Source organism: Rhagoletis zephyria, unplaced genomic scaffold (assembly GCF_001687245.7).
Source record: "Rhagoletis zephyria isolate East Lansing unplaced genomic scaffold, Rhagoletis_zephyria_1.1 Rzeph_scaffold_02683, whole genome shotgun sequence".
In the NCBI taxonomy this organism is placed as follows: domain Eukaryota; kingdom Metazoa; phylum Arthropoda; class Insecta; order Diptera; family Tephritidae; genus Rhagoletis; species Rhagoletis zephyria.
The window spans coordinates 10,376-25,295 of NW_016159767.1; the positions used below are offsets into that span (position 1 = coordinate 10,376).

At 37.7% G+C, this 14,920-nt stretch overlaps 1 protein-coding gene across 2 annotated transcripts; it reads left to right on the forward strand.

The window, feature by feature from the left end:
• Positions 1–11,723: 11,723 nt before the first annotated feature.
• LOC108367431 (uncharacterized) lies at positions 11,724–14,427 on the forward strand. 2 transcript variants are annotated; one of them, XR_001848249.1, is made up of 3 exons: positions 11,724–11,856; positions 11,920–12,272; positions 14,288–14,427. XR_001848249.1 is itself a non-coding variant. In XM_017622042.1 (2 exons), exon 2 carries the CDS (start codon positions 12,426–12,428, stop codon positions 13,257–13,259), a length of 834 nt encoding a protein of 277 aa, XP_017477531.1. In that variant the 5' UTR covers positions 11,738–11,856; positions 11,920–12,425; the 3' UTR covers positions 13,260–13,509. The 2 variants fall into 2 exon arrangements, 1 of the variants encoding a protein (XP_017477531.1); XM_017622042.1 differs by lacking the exon at positions 14,288–14,427 and having other exon boundaries at positions 11,738–11,856; positions 11,920–13,509.
• The last annotated feature ends 493 nt before the right edge of the window (positions 14,428–14,920 follow it).

A 14,920-nucleotide genomic window follows, 5' to 3' on the forward strand; every position in this document is an offset into this window, starting at 1 on the left:
GATGCATTTTGAAGTTTTCTGGCAGCATTTTCATTCGATTTTCGCGAAGAAAAGCCTTGAATGTACTAAATGTGCGCTCGACGTAAGTTGATACCAGTGGAGCCCAATTTAAATAAGGAACGTTTCAAACGTTCATATTATCAGGAATAAGGGCGTTTTCCTCGCCCTTTACAATTTTATCCACACCCCTTATTGTCTCCAAGCCTACGCTAGCTGAGAAAACAGCTTTGAATTTTTCCAACACCAATTTGACAAGAGGTCCCTGCGCCTCTATANCATTTTCATTCGATTTTCGCGAAGAAAAGCCTTGAATGTACTAAATGTGCGCTCGACGTAAGTTGATACAAGTGGAGCCCAATTTAAATATGGAACGTTTGAAACGTTCATATTATCAGGAATAAGGGCTTTTTCCTCGCCCTTTACAATTTTATCCACACCCCTTATTGTCTCCAAGCCTACGTTAGCTGAGAAAACGGCTTTGAATTTTTCCAACACCAATTTGACAAGAGGTCCCTGCGCCTCTATAAGCCGCATGAGCATGTGTATATTTTTAAATCTTAAGAAAAATTGTAAATGCCATAATCGCTTTTTAAAGGTAGAAAAGGTAAAAAAAGGCAAATATCTTAAAAAAGGCAAAAAAAGGCAACATCAAATGTGTATATATGGAATCAGGGAAAGTTAAGTCGTGGACATTCTTAATCGAATATACTCTATCTCTTCAGCAGAAAAAAAGGCAATTTCCATAAAATCCGTTCCCTGCTTATTACTCTTCACTCATCTGAAAAGGATCAAACATGTCCCTATATCTCCGCCTTTCAACTTCCGCATCAGCAATTTGGGACTCGTTCTCCTCTTCAAGTAATAACGCCGCGGCTATGGATTTCATTCTTATAATTATGTTTCCACTTAAATTAAGAGCAAACGAAATTTTATTTTTAAATTACAGTGATGCTAGATATGTATATTTGGTTATTTTAAAATATTTACAAACTTTTACTTTATAAGCTGCTATAGTTTGGTGGCAAATATTTCTTTGTTTTGTTTCGATTTCACACATTTCTAGGCAAACAGCTGATTTCGAAAGATGTTTTCTCTCTTCCTCTTCTTCTTTCGATTCGATCGTAATGTTGCCACCTATAATATATTCGTCCAAAAGTGTTAGGTCAGATCCCTACACCACCCCCTTTCCAGAAGGAGCGCCGGGAAAAGGCATTACGTGCCATGCCATAGGTTGGCGGTGTATAGCTGCTAGCTCATCTCTCGGAAAGTAAGCAGGCTTGAGCTGGTCTATGGATACCGTGACTGGTTTCGATCCGATTAGTATGTTTTCGGGTATCTATTAACGACAAAATGTGGACCGTCATACGGTGCCTTCAGCGGTTTACGAATGGTGGCATCTCGTAGGAAAACGTGCCTGCGAAAACGTAGATCTTTGGGTACAAAAACTGCATGTTTACCGTGCAGCGAAGTTTGCGTCGGTTTCACCTTTTCGAAGTGCTCTCGTAGATCTCGTAAGAAACTTTGCTCGTCCGCGGGTGTATTTTATTAAGTATCCAGCAAATCACTAGGGAGCCGAATTGGCTGGCCATAGAGCATTTCAGCTACCGATGCACCTAAGTCCTCCTTGACTGCCGTTCTTAGTCCGAGTACTGCTGTGAATAAGTCTTACGCCGAGCAGCTTCGCTAGTTGCGTGAACAAGGCGCGCACAAATTGTCGGCCCTGATCCGTGGTGATGTACTTGGGTGTACCGAACCTACTTATCCACCCTCTGACTAACTCTCTAGCGACGGTCTCAGCTGTCATGTCTGCCATCGGAAGCACCTATATCCATCTGGAGAACCTATATAGTAGGTGTATCTCCTCGAAGGCGCGAAGGGTCCGACTATATCCACTTTGATGTGCTCGAAACGTTTGCCTGGAATTTCGGCCGACTCCGAACGGTGATTGTATTTTTATGAGAACACAATTTGCCACAGGGCGAAGACGACGTCGTTGCGACGTCGCTCTGGCGAAGTCGTTTTGGTGAACTCGAAACGACGTCGCTCTGGTGAAGTCGTTTGGGTTAACTGGAAACGAAGTCGTTTTTTCCATACAAAATTCAACGTTACGAAGTCGTTTGGCAAAATGGGAAGCTGTTTTTCATGGCACAAATACACTCGGAGGTTTGCCATTGCCAGCCGAGGGGCGACCGCTGTTAAGAAAAAAATCTTTTTTCTAAATTTTTTGCGATGTTGCTTCGTTCGATCAGCACTTTCGACCACAGTCGAAGATCGAATGCAACTCTTAATAGGGACCATTGTCACGGTTTTCGCCATTTTGCGGCCATTTCTGTTGAAAATACATAGAATATTGGAATTCCAAAGTTGTAGATAATTTCAGGGACCGAAAATAATACTTATTTTCATAATTTCTCTTCAAAAAGTCAGTCGGAATGAATTGGTCTTTTTAACATTTGTATATAGCAATGTGATGCTTGTTAGCCAAGGAATGTTAATCCTATATGACTTAATTTTTTTTTACTTTTTTCAAATAAGTCAGCAATTAACCGTTATTATTATTATTATTTTTTTACTGATATTTTTCACTTTTTTGACTTTTATTTTTTCGGTCATAAATAAAAGTTAAAATTTGACTTTTATTTTTTTCGGTTAATTATAAAGCTTAAATCTGACTTTTATTTTTTTGGTAAAAATAGCAGTTTACATATTCACAATACAATATGTTTTAATAAAAAATTCACATCCTTTCATTTGCAGTTTTCTGTAAATATATTGAGTTTCTTTAATTTAAACTTTAAGTTATTCACGTTTTTACAGGAATGATTTGGAATTCAATTTAAGAATTAATACACTACGCGACAGTCCAAATCGCGATGGGATGAAACCAACGGGAAATGTTATATCGGTCAAAAACAAGTTATACGTGGCCCGGCGTTTCGCTGGGTCACGTCTAGGAATCGAGATATATCGATTTGAAGTTAGTAACTATCATATAGGGGAAATTGTCACCTTTGGTGGTCTTTTTTTTTGACATAACTCGAGAACCACTAGTCCGATTTTGCTCAAACAAATTTAAAAAAATTAATCTGTTCATATAACGTTTTTCTATATAATCAACAGTTTTGCCGGTAAAAATAAATGTATGAAGAAAAAAAATATTTTTTGCCTAAAATATTAAATTTTTTTATTTTTTAAATTCGTAAAAAATCCAAAGCGGAAAAAAAGGCAAGTCGTATTATAAATAATATATAATAAATATTATCCAAATTCATTGAAACATAAAATCAATATTCTTGTCAAAATGAGATACCTTCACTTAATTGTGAATAAAAGCGAAACGCGTCCATCGATTTTCATGATCTATGTCTCATTTTGCTTAAAGGTTATGTGACTTTGCGTGAAAGTAATACGACTTGCCTACTAACGTATTAAAGGAATTGTAATTTTTAATTTTTTTAAATTTGTTTGAGCAAAATCGGACTAGTGGTTCTCGAGTTATGTCAAAAAAAAAGACCACCAAAGGTGACAATTTCCCCTATATGATAGTTACTAACTTCAAATCGATATATCTCGATTCCTAGACGTGACCCAGCGAAACGCCTAGACACGTATAACTTCTTTTTTACCGATATAACTTTCCCCGGTAGTTTGAACCCTTCCCGATCACTGACCCCTATCATTTGTCTCACAGTGATATAGCTGCCAAGTTCTGCTTAGCCAAATTGTATCGCAAATCGCTAAGAATAAGCTTAGTGCTGAGAGCGACACTGACTTGTGTCGCTGGCACTTGATGTATAATCCATAAGGTCCGTATCAACATAAATGCTTTTCGAACGAAATCTTCGGAAAAAATAAAAGTCAAGTTTTGACTTTTATATTTGACTGAAAAAATAAAAGTCAAATTTCAACTTTTATTTTTGACCGAAAAAGTAAAAATCACCTTCTAACTTTTATATTTGACCGAAAAAACAAAAGTCAAGTGTTAACTTTTATTTTTGACCGAAAATATATCGGTGAAAAAATAACGATTATTCAGCCCCATTCTGCATTTCAACTCGAATCGAGATTTTCTCCGTTTGGCAACTTTGGTATTCTGCGTTCCGTTTCGTTTCGATCAATCTTCGAAATTTACGATTATACCAATTCTACATTTCGATCGTAGTTACGTTTTTGTAAGTTGCAAATTTGTTGACGGAGAACGTTTCGATTGTTATTTTCGTGGGTTTAAATATTAAAATTTTATAAAAAAATTAAGTAAAATATACCTAATTTCTCGATTTCTGTGTTTTCGCGAGCAGCAATACGGGCAATACGAAAAATTGGCTCAAATAAAGGAAACCAAAAGGGATATTGCGCGGGGTTTACAAAGAGGAAGTCCAGTGGTTTTTGTTCTCATTATCTATAAATAAGACTGTGAAATGCACTGAATACAATTTATTCTTTTTATATAACATTAATAGATTTATGTACAAACATACGTACATAATATGTGGAGTTACATAAAACAGCTGTTTTTATTATTGTACTTTTTTTTACTAACGTTTTAAAACGAGGTGCGTATGTTGTCTCGAATACGATTTGCTATGGAAGGATAAGCTTTGTTCTTCCCCTCCTCCTGACGGCTTTCAAAATGGAATTCATTTGCGTTCAAATCTTTCACTCTGTACTAAATGCAAATGTTGAGGAGTGCTCAAACAACGATTATGATTTCACTGGCCTTAAGCGGTGAGTAATGCAGTTCAAGATGAATTTCTTATAATCCTTTACTCATCTGAAAGAGATCAAACATGTCCCTAAATCTCCGCCTTTCATCTTTCACATCAGCAATCTGGGGCTCGTTCTGCTCTTCAAGCAATAGAATTATATTTCCACTTAAATTAAGAACAAACGAAATTATATTTTATAATTAAAATGAGTTCGCTATATTTGGTTATTTTAAGACATTTACAAATTTTAACTTCATAAGCTGCTATAGCTTGGGGGCAATTATTTCTTTGTTTTGTTACGATTTCACACATTCCTATGCAATGAGCTGATTTCGAAGATGTCTTCGCTCTTCCGTTTCTCCTTTCGATTGGATCGTAACTCAGAATACCAAATTACGATTAAAGCGGAGCGGAATGCGGGAACGTAATCGAAATCCCGAACAAGGCTGATTTTTTTTTAATTTTTGAAGAAAAGTATAACCGTTACGGTCCGGGAATAGTTTCGTTCTCAACAACTTTTATACAAACTTTTGTTTTTGTACGACTCTTAGATCACGGCCGGGAACGTGCCAAACATAGTGATGTAAGGGAATCGGCGTAAAATTCATTTCCATATAACGACAACCAGTACAGTACGATGGCCATTCCATAGGACAGATTCCATAAAAGGATTACACTGAAAACAGTGTGGCCTTTTCAAAAATTCAACATGGCGTCTAAATTTTAAGCTAGACTTCAAGCCGTACGGACGTGTTTTCACTCGCTCTTGTTTAAGTCATTAAACTTTGTGGTACTTGTGTCGAGCTTGTAGGCAAGAAGTGTAGCGAAGTCAGCGGGGTAGGCAAGCACGCACGGTGAGCGAAATCGAGATGTTTTTTTGACGTTTCGCTTTTATCGAGTTCACTTATTAGTATTTTTGCTTTGAGTTCGCGATTCGCTCCGCTTTAAAAAAGAGGACGAAAGAGTTGACCAAAGAAAAGAAAGAGCCGCAAAGAAAAGTCATCGTGTAAATGCACGAGGATTTTCGAAGACTTTTTTAAAAGGGATTGTGCCAAAAACGCAGGGTGAAAAGGCGTCGTGTAAATTGGCTCTTAGAGGAAATTAGTGGTGCTCCCAATAGTGCATTGAACTCGGCTACATCAACTCGTGAAACGAATGTGAATATTGCTTCCACGACGGAAAATGTAAAGCAAAACAATAATATTCAGCGTCATTATTTTCTCTTCTTAAAGAGATTACTGCTCATAAAGCTGATATTGTGCGCATCCTCTCGCTTCTAACTACGCTCGACGAAAGTAAAAGCCAATTAGAGCAAAAGACTGAGCTTCTTTATGCTGAAATTCTTCCGCTAAAATCCAATGTAAATGACAAAGATGCGAATATAACTAAGCTAACTTCGGAAGTTAAAAAACTTCGCGATGCTGTTGTTGGTATCTCTAACAAGATACCAATGCCATTAGGAGTGTTCGCTATGCAAAAAATTTGTACAAGTTGGTACCAATTGTTACCAAATCGTGTTCGTTAGCCAAAAACCCAGTAAAACTTGCAAGGAGAGAGCAAAATTTTGACATTTCATTTGGAGGGGAAGTTGCAAATTCGTGCTGGGAAAATTTTTGCCAGTAAGAATTTGCAAGCAGGATTGTGGCGCACGGTTGCATTTTTGTCAACATTAATTGGAATCAACGAGTTCATTAAATTTAAAAATGAACACTTTTGTTGCGATTTACTAATGGNTTTGCTTTGAGTTCGCGATTCGCTCCGCTTTAAAAAAGAGGACGAAAGAGTTGACCAAAGAAAAGAAAGAGCCGCAAAGAAAAGTCATCGTGTAAATGCACGAGGATTTTCGAAGACTTTTTTAAAAGGGATTGTGCCAAAAACGCAGGGTGAAAAGGCGTCGTGTAAATTGGCTCTTAGAGGAAATTAGTGGTGCTCCCAATAGTGCATTGAACTCGGCTACATCAACTCGTGAAACGAATGTGAATATTGCTTCCACGACGGAAAATGTAAAGCAAAACAATAATATTCAGCGTCATTATTTTCTCTTCTTAAAGAGATTACTGCTCATAAAGCTGATATTGTGCGCATCCTCTCGCTTCTAACTACGCTCGACGAAAGTAAAAGCCAATTAGAGCAAAAGACTGAGCTTCTTTATGCTGAAATTCTTCCGCTAAAATCCAATGTAAATGACAAAGATGCGAATATAACTAAGCTAACTTCGGAAGTTAAAAAACTTCGCGATGCTGTTGTTGGTATCTCTAACAAGATACCAATGCCATTAGGAGTGTTCGCTATGCAAAAAATTTGTACAAGTTGGTACCAATTGTTACCAAATCGTGTTCGTTAGCCAAAAACCCAGTAAAACTTGCAAGGAGAGAGCAAAATTTTGACATTTCATTTGGAGGGGAAGTTGCAAATTCGTGCTGGGAAAATTTTTGCCAGTAAGAATTTGCAAGCAGGATTGTGGCGCACGGTTGCATTTTTGTCAACATTAATTGGAATCAACGAGTTCATTAAATTTAAAAATGAACACTTTTGTTGCGATTTACTAATGGAAGAAGTATGTAAATATTCGTTTATTCAATTAATTTAATTAATTCCAAACATTTGAAAGGTACTTGGCTGAAAACGCTGTATTCGTAATCTTAACGCACTCTACACCACTGTCGATATAGGAAATCTGACAGTGACTTCCACAATGAAATTGAATTGGATGATCTTCCTAAACTCAACTTCAAATTAGGGGTGGCGGAACGGTACTACGAGAAGGTGGTAAATGCTAACAGCTGGCCCACTAATGTCAAAATACTTCCTTTTGGTTTCCAAAGGACGGCCTCCAGAAACTAAACACGTAACTACCCTGTTCGGAATAAGTCTAGTCTCAGACAGCTTAAAATCTACTTCCCAAAAGTATCTGGCATAAGGACTAAACATAACTCTTCAATAAGAGTGCACACTTGGATTATAACATCTTTGTCCTCATCGACACAACTCTGAATTTAATGAAAATAAATTTTTTGACCCAAATCTTTACAATGTTTATCGAAAGGACCGGGATGTCGTTCAGACTGGTTTGTCCAGAGGTGGAGGAGTTTTGGTGGCTGTTCTACGTTGTTTTCGGTCTTCATTAGTTCCCCTTCTTCTTTGTGCGTCATACATTCCTCTGTCAAGTAGTGACATGCTTTATAAAGCACATGCTAATAATATCCTCGCTTTAGTAACTAAGAATAATAGGCCTGATGGTAATCTTTGTGTTCTGGGTGATTTTAACTTGCCCAACATTACTTGGTCCTACTTGGATGATAGCCGGGCTTTGTTTCCAGGTAATATCAGCAATTTTCGCGAAACTTATTTGGTCGATAAATTTTTAAGTATTGATCTTATAATAATATAATAACTTTAAAAATAAGGTTTTGAGAACTTTAGATCTCATTTTCATAAGTAGTAACATGAATTTCTCATTACACGAGTGCTTTGAACCCTTGTCTTGCCCTGACCAGCATCACGTACCGCTTATCCTTAATTTAAAACTTTATATTTTTTCACTTCTTTAGCTAAAGAATGCAATATCTGTTTTGATATTTTCAAAAACATAGTCTTAGAGCATGTTCTGTAATTATACCGCCTAAGAAACAATATTGTCACAAAATTCCGTGGTACCCGAAGGAGTTGTGAAAATTGAAGAATTTAAGAAACAAATTTCATAAAAAGTTCAGATCATCTAATGACAATCGGTATAAGGACAATCGGATAAGATATGTGAAGGAGTTTACATCTCTCAAAAAATCCTCCATAGAAACTACGTTGCTAATGCTAACTATAGAAGATGTAGTGGATGGCATTCGCGATCTTAAAGCTTCTACAAAAACAGATATTGATGGATTTTCCTCCTACCAATTAAAAAACTGCGCAGTATTCGCTCATCCGCTTCTTCCAATGTTCAATAAATCTCTTGACTGTGGGGTGTTAATTGATGCGTGGAATGTTACCTCTATTATTACCCTAATTCATAAGAGGGGCAATAAGGCTAATGATGCCAACTACCGACCTATTTCGCAATTGTCAACAACCTCGAAGCTACTTGAATATATTGTAAAACAGAGAATGTATTTCTCATTCAAGCACCGAGTATCTAGTAACCAGCACGGTTTTGTTCCTGGTAGGTCAACTGTCTCGAACTTAGCTGTCTTCTATGAACTCTGCACGATTGCTTTCAATGATCGCCTGCAGGTTGATACCATCTACACAGACTTCTCCAAAGCCTTTGATAAAATAAGTCACTCAATATTACTAAACAAGTTAGCTAGTATAGGGTTTCATTCTACCTTTTTGTCTTGGATTAAATCTTATTTCTCGTTTCGTAAATGTGTAGTCGTCGTCGATAACTTTGCGTCTCTTCCTTTCATTGCCTCCTCCGGTATCCCTCAAGGCAGTATGCTACAACCTCTGCTATTTGTCATCTTTATCTACATCTTCTTGCTTTGTCTCTTCCAAATATCTTATTTATGCCTACGATTTGAAAGTCTATACTACTATCTCTTCTCCTTCTGATGCCGTAGGTATCCAAAATGATCTTAACAATGTAACAGAATGGTGTAAGAAAAATCGGTTGCAACTTAACACTAGCAATTGTTTTCATGTGTCCTTTTTTAAGTCTCGCTCCCAAATTTGCACCTCTTACTTTATTGCGGACTCCAGGCTCACCACTCGGTCTGAAATCTCGGACTTAGGTGTGACCTTCGATTCTAAGTTCTCATTTCATAGCCATCTAAATCGCACAATTCCAAAAGCATATTCCATGCTTGCCTTTACACGCCGTTTTAGTTCTGACTTCACCGACCCGTATACTCTAAAATTACATTTTACCTCACAAGTTCGTTCTAAGCTAGAATACGTAGTATTTATATGGAGACCATACTATGACTGCCATATTAAAAGGCTTGAGAGGGTACAAAAGACGTTCATCAATTTTGCCCTCCGCTCTTTAAATTTTGATGATCCTGTTCCTTCTTATAATGCCAGATGTCAACTAATCGACCTGAAATCTTTGCACAGTAGAAGGATCACTCTTTCCCTCTGCTTTATGTAAAAGAAAAAGTTTTCTTCCATGTTCCCCACAGAAATCTTCGAAATAATGAAATTTTCGGTCTTGAATGCGTGAAGACCAATTATGCATATAATGCGATTTGTTTGCAAACTCCTTAGATATCGATTTTTCTTTTGATAAGTCTAAATTTAAGTCATTACTAAATGAAAGCATTACTTAGACTGTATTCTAATTTATCTATAACTCGCTTCGTAGTCTGTAAGAATCATTGTATTTCATAGATCACTTTATTGAAATAAATAAATAAACTAACCGTAAATTAGATTTTGCTTTACAACTTTTGTGCCACAGGAGAAACCACCACTAAAAAAGAAAAAGTAACAGCAGGTTCTTATTTAAGGTTGGTGATTACGAGCCTAGAGCATGATTTTAAAAATTCATAACGGTGAACCCAATATGGAGGCCAAAAAATCAAAGTCGATCCGATTCGCTTGAGAAGTTTTCCTCTGGGGCTTTTGTGCCGCTTATTACGAATCTGAGGTCAGGTTGGAAAAATTCAAAATGGCGTACGCAATATGGCGAAAGACAGTTTAAATCGATTAGATTCGCTTAAATTATTACAACCTTGTGTTCTTAAGGTCCCTGATTACGAATCTGAAATCAGATTAAAAAAATTCAAATGGCGGATCAGTTTGACAACGCCGGTAATCTTTTGTGGGCATTGTGCATACTTAGAAGTGAAAAAAGAATCAGAAGTTGAGATCACCTGATTATATGTGATACAGGGTTACACTCAATGGACCATATGCATATAAACTTAGCAATCGCTTTTACTTAAAATTTTATACCTTTCACATAAATTTATTTGAACAAATAGAGTAAAAGATCTGAAATTTTAAGCAAAAGCATTTGCTTAGTTTTTATGCATACGGCCCAATATGTATAAAAAAACTTTAAACTGACAAAACCAGCAAGAAAAGTTCTATTAAGTGTAGGAGTCATTGACCAAAATGCATTAAAATACTAAAATGTCACATAAACGTTAAACGCTAGTGTTACATATAAATAACGCTCGAATTTCGCGGACTAATATTGTTGTTATGAAAATATTTATTACATAACAAAGATTCACGAGTCTTCCATATATGTTTCAGGTCGTACAGACACCCCTTGATAGAGGTCGAAACTTTTTATTATGGGTTTTTGTACATATCCTCTCTTTTAGTATCCTCCAAAACTTGGTTCTCTTAAATTTCCTCTTTTGCTTTCGCAAAACCTATAAACATCCGAATTTATTTAATTCAATGCATATTTTGCCAATTTTTAAGTTTATTTTAATAACTTTAGTATTTTTCCATTACTTCAAATAAATTTGTTCAAATAAATTAAAGTGAAAGGTATGAAATTTTAAGAAAACGCAATTGGCAAATTTTAAGCATATGGCCAATGGTGATCTCAGTTGCGATAAGGGGTTGCCAGATTCTGAAACGGAGAAAGGAGTACATTTCTGATTTATTTTGGAACGAATTTCCGTCATCCCTTGTCAAGTTTGGTTTGCAGACAAACCGGTTTCGGCGTTGTGCCATATTCAGTGTCATTTTTCGTTCTGTCTGGTTCGAGTTCTTGTCCTTAATTTATGTTCATTTATCTTAGGTTATGTGATTTTAGTCGATGATTAACTATTATGGTGTCCTTTTTGTATTTTAGAAACAGGTAATAGAATGATCTTCGCTGTCTCGATATTAACATCCATTATGTTGTATCTGTATAGTTTTTGCCTGCAGGTAGGTAAAAGTTGGTGATTTTTGTCCTGGTGGTACTTTGTGGTGTGTTCGGCGTGTCCATGCCTGTTGTTTTGTTGTAATTTTTCTTTTTCTCGTAAATTAATGTTGATGCGACCGTAGCAGTGTGTTTGTACCCATAGGTTGATGCGGCTGTAGCAGTGTATTTGTATCCTTAGGTTGATGCGGCTGTAGCAGTGTGTTTGTCCCTTTATGTCATTGTATTTTATCGGAATGTTGTAATCCCATCACATACGAAATCAAAAGAAGCTCAAAAGGTTTTAATTGTGGTCCTGGTGATGGGAGCTTAGGAGCGTACAAAGGCGTAAGTTGATTTATTTATATATGATTCAAAAACTATTATATCTTTATTGTACAAATTGAACAGGAAATAAAGCACAATTCATGTCAGCATAAACATCGAAATTGGCGTGAGCTTTATTTTTAACCTCCTCGGACCAGGACACAATTCACACTCTTTATTTCGCTTTTATGGATTGGCGAATAACCAGAGTCTTGCCGCATTACAAGTTTTAATATTTTAAAAGCCTCGTGTGAGTAATGCCTGAAAGCTGTGGCTAGTAACAAGTAAGCGATTTGAGAGCGCGCGGTTTGTATGTACATGCGCTAAATTCCTTCAAGATCGGATGAAATTGAATCGAAATTGATCGGAGCACGTGCCATAAAGCAAGTAAGCTGCAGGTCGAGGTGTGGCTGTGAGCAAACAAGGAAGCTCATTTGGTAAGTGTCTTAAAGAACTGATTGGGTGAGAGTTAATAGTTAGTGGTGTGCGTCGTAGTGTGGTATAGAACATAACCTAGGGAAATCGCGCCAAAATTGTAAAATGCGCGGCTAAAAATTTCTTTCGAATATTCGTGGCGACCATTTTGTATCATGCCGACAACACGTTCCGGGGCTAGTAAAGAGGCTAGTGCGAATGAAGGAGATAGCGATAACGAAGAGTTTGAAGAAACGATTCCTCAGCAGCCTACAGCAAATATGACTGGGCAACAATCGCTCGAAATTCGGCTAACTGAGATTTTGCGGCAAGTTCAAAGCATTCAAGAAGAGCTTCGGCAAAGTACGCAGGTACAGGCGAATGCGGCTAATGATAACGGAATTATTACAACAGCATCCAGCGTAGTAGGTCATTCGCAAAGTAGTTCACAACTAGGATTAACACTCAAGCTATATGATTTGCCAGAGTTTGAAGGGCGTCCAGAGAACTGGCCCATGTTTAGAGAAACTTTTTTAATGACCACTGCAGAGTACCAATATACTGATACACAGAATATGATTCGGTTACAAAAGGCAGTTAAAGGAAAGGCTAGGGAAACTATCGAGTGTCTGTTAATCCATAGTAGGAACGTGTCGCAAATTATGAAGGTTTTGCAGGAGCGTTTTGGGAAGCCGGAACTGCTGGTAAAGAGTCAGATAAATAAAATAAGAAATGTTGCGCCGATATCAGAAAGTTGCATCGAACAGCTTGTGGGATTTGCGACTAAGGTGCAAAATCTGTCTTCGTTCCTGCAGGCAGCTGATTGCGACCACCACTTGTCTAATCCGACGCTAATGGAAGAACTCCTGTTGAAGCTTCCCATACAGAGACGCATCGAATGGGCACGTTACGCTTCGTCAATTGTACCGCGACCAACAATCTGCCATTTTAGTGATTGGTTACAGGAGTTGTCATCAATTGTGAACTCGGCCTGCGTGTATTTACTCTAGCTTAGAACCGCGACAAAATAGACCCGAAGGGCGTTCAAGATTTTTCCACGCCAACGAGGCTAGTGGTGAAAATTCTGGGCGAATCAGGTGTGAGTCATGCGCAGATAGGCACACGATTACTAAGTGCAGAATATTCCTGAACATGGAGCACGGGGATAGATGGCGCCTAGTTCGTCGCAAAAAGCTCTGTTTTAATTGCCTAAAGGGAAGTCATCGCAGCAACAACTGTGGTGAAGAATATGAGTGCGGTGACAGGCACTGTAAAAAAAANTAATTGTCTAAAGGGAAGTCATCGCAGCAACAACTGTGGTGAAGAATATGAGTGCGGTGACAGGCACTGTACAAAAAGGTGGCATGTACTTCTTCACGAGTCCAGTGGCAGAGCACAACAGTGGCAGTCAGCGCCACCGCAGCAAGCGTCGCAGCCGACTTCGCGGTACGCGATACAGCAAACGTTGGCATCGACATCAGAACAAGCAGTACAGCAAGTTTTTACAAATACGGTAGCACCCAGTCCCGCCCCGAAATTGTTATTTAAGATACTGCCAGTGGTATTGTACGCGCATGGTAGAAAAATCAATGGCGCATATTCATAGTCATATTTAGTACTCAACTAAGTCGAAACTATTCTAAGTCACAACTAAAGCTATTCATAGTCGCCTTAGTTTCGACTTTTCTGGCTAAGTACCAACTTAGAATTTAGTTTCGGCTGCAGCTGCAACTAAGTCGTAACTAGGAAAAAGTATTTTATCAAATTAAGGGAAAACAGACGAAATATGTAAAAATTAAGTTGGTAGAGGGTGATTTTGATAATATTGAATAATCTCCCATTAAAATTTACAAAGATCGATCCATCTTAATCGGAAGATGAAATTAAATGCGTATTACAATTCGAATAAAGCTATATCACCATTTTATAATTGGAATAATTTATATAAATTCTCAAATAATAAGTCAGTTTCACCCTAGTTCTTTTAAAGTAAATTTGTGCATAACATTTAGATATCTACTATTTGTATGTTTCACAGCATGCTTTCGATAAACATCGACTTCACATCACTGCGGTTGTTCTGGCTATTTCACACAATTAACAAGAAAATGATACCTTATTCATTTGCATAATCATGCAATGAAAATAAAAATTACATAAACGGATCATCGAACTTGGNGAAATGTTGCGCCGATATCAGAAAGTTGCATCGAACAGCTTGTGGGATTTGCGACTAAGGTGCAAAATCTGTCTTCGTTTCTGCAGGCAGCTGATTGCGACCACCACTTGTCTAATTCGACGCTGNCTACTTAGTAGAAGTCTGAAATGCGACTATGAATAGAGGTAAATTTTAAGTTGGTACTCAAATTTAAGTTGCAACTTTGTTAGTTTCGACTTAGTTGCTGGACTATGAATACGCGCCAATAGCTACGCGTTCTTCGACGAACGGTCAGCCATATCCTAAATGAACCGCGACTCGCCTTGGACTGGAGGGAAGCAGTGATAACTTGACCCTGCAGTGGTTTGGCTGCACGACTGTTACGGAGCGTTCCTGTAGAGTAGACGTTCACATCTCCGGCGTTGGGCGTAACCGCAGCAAATTTCTGATGCGTGATGTTCGCACGGTTGAAAATCTTCAGTTGCCAATGCAGTCGCTTAGCCTGGCAGATCT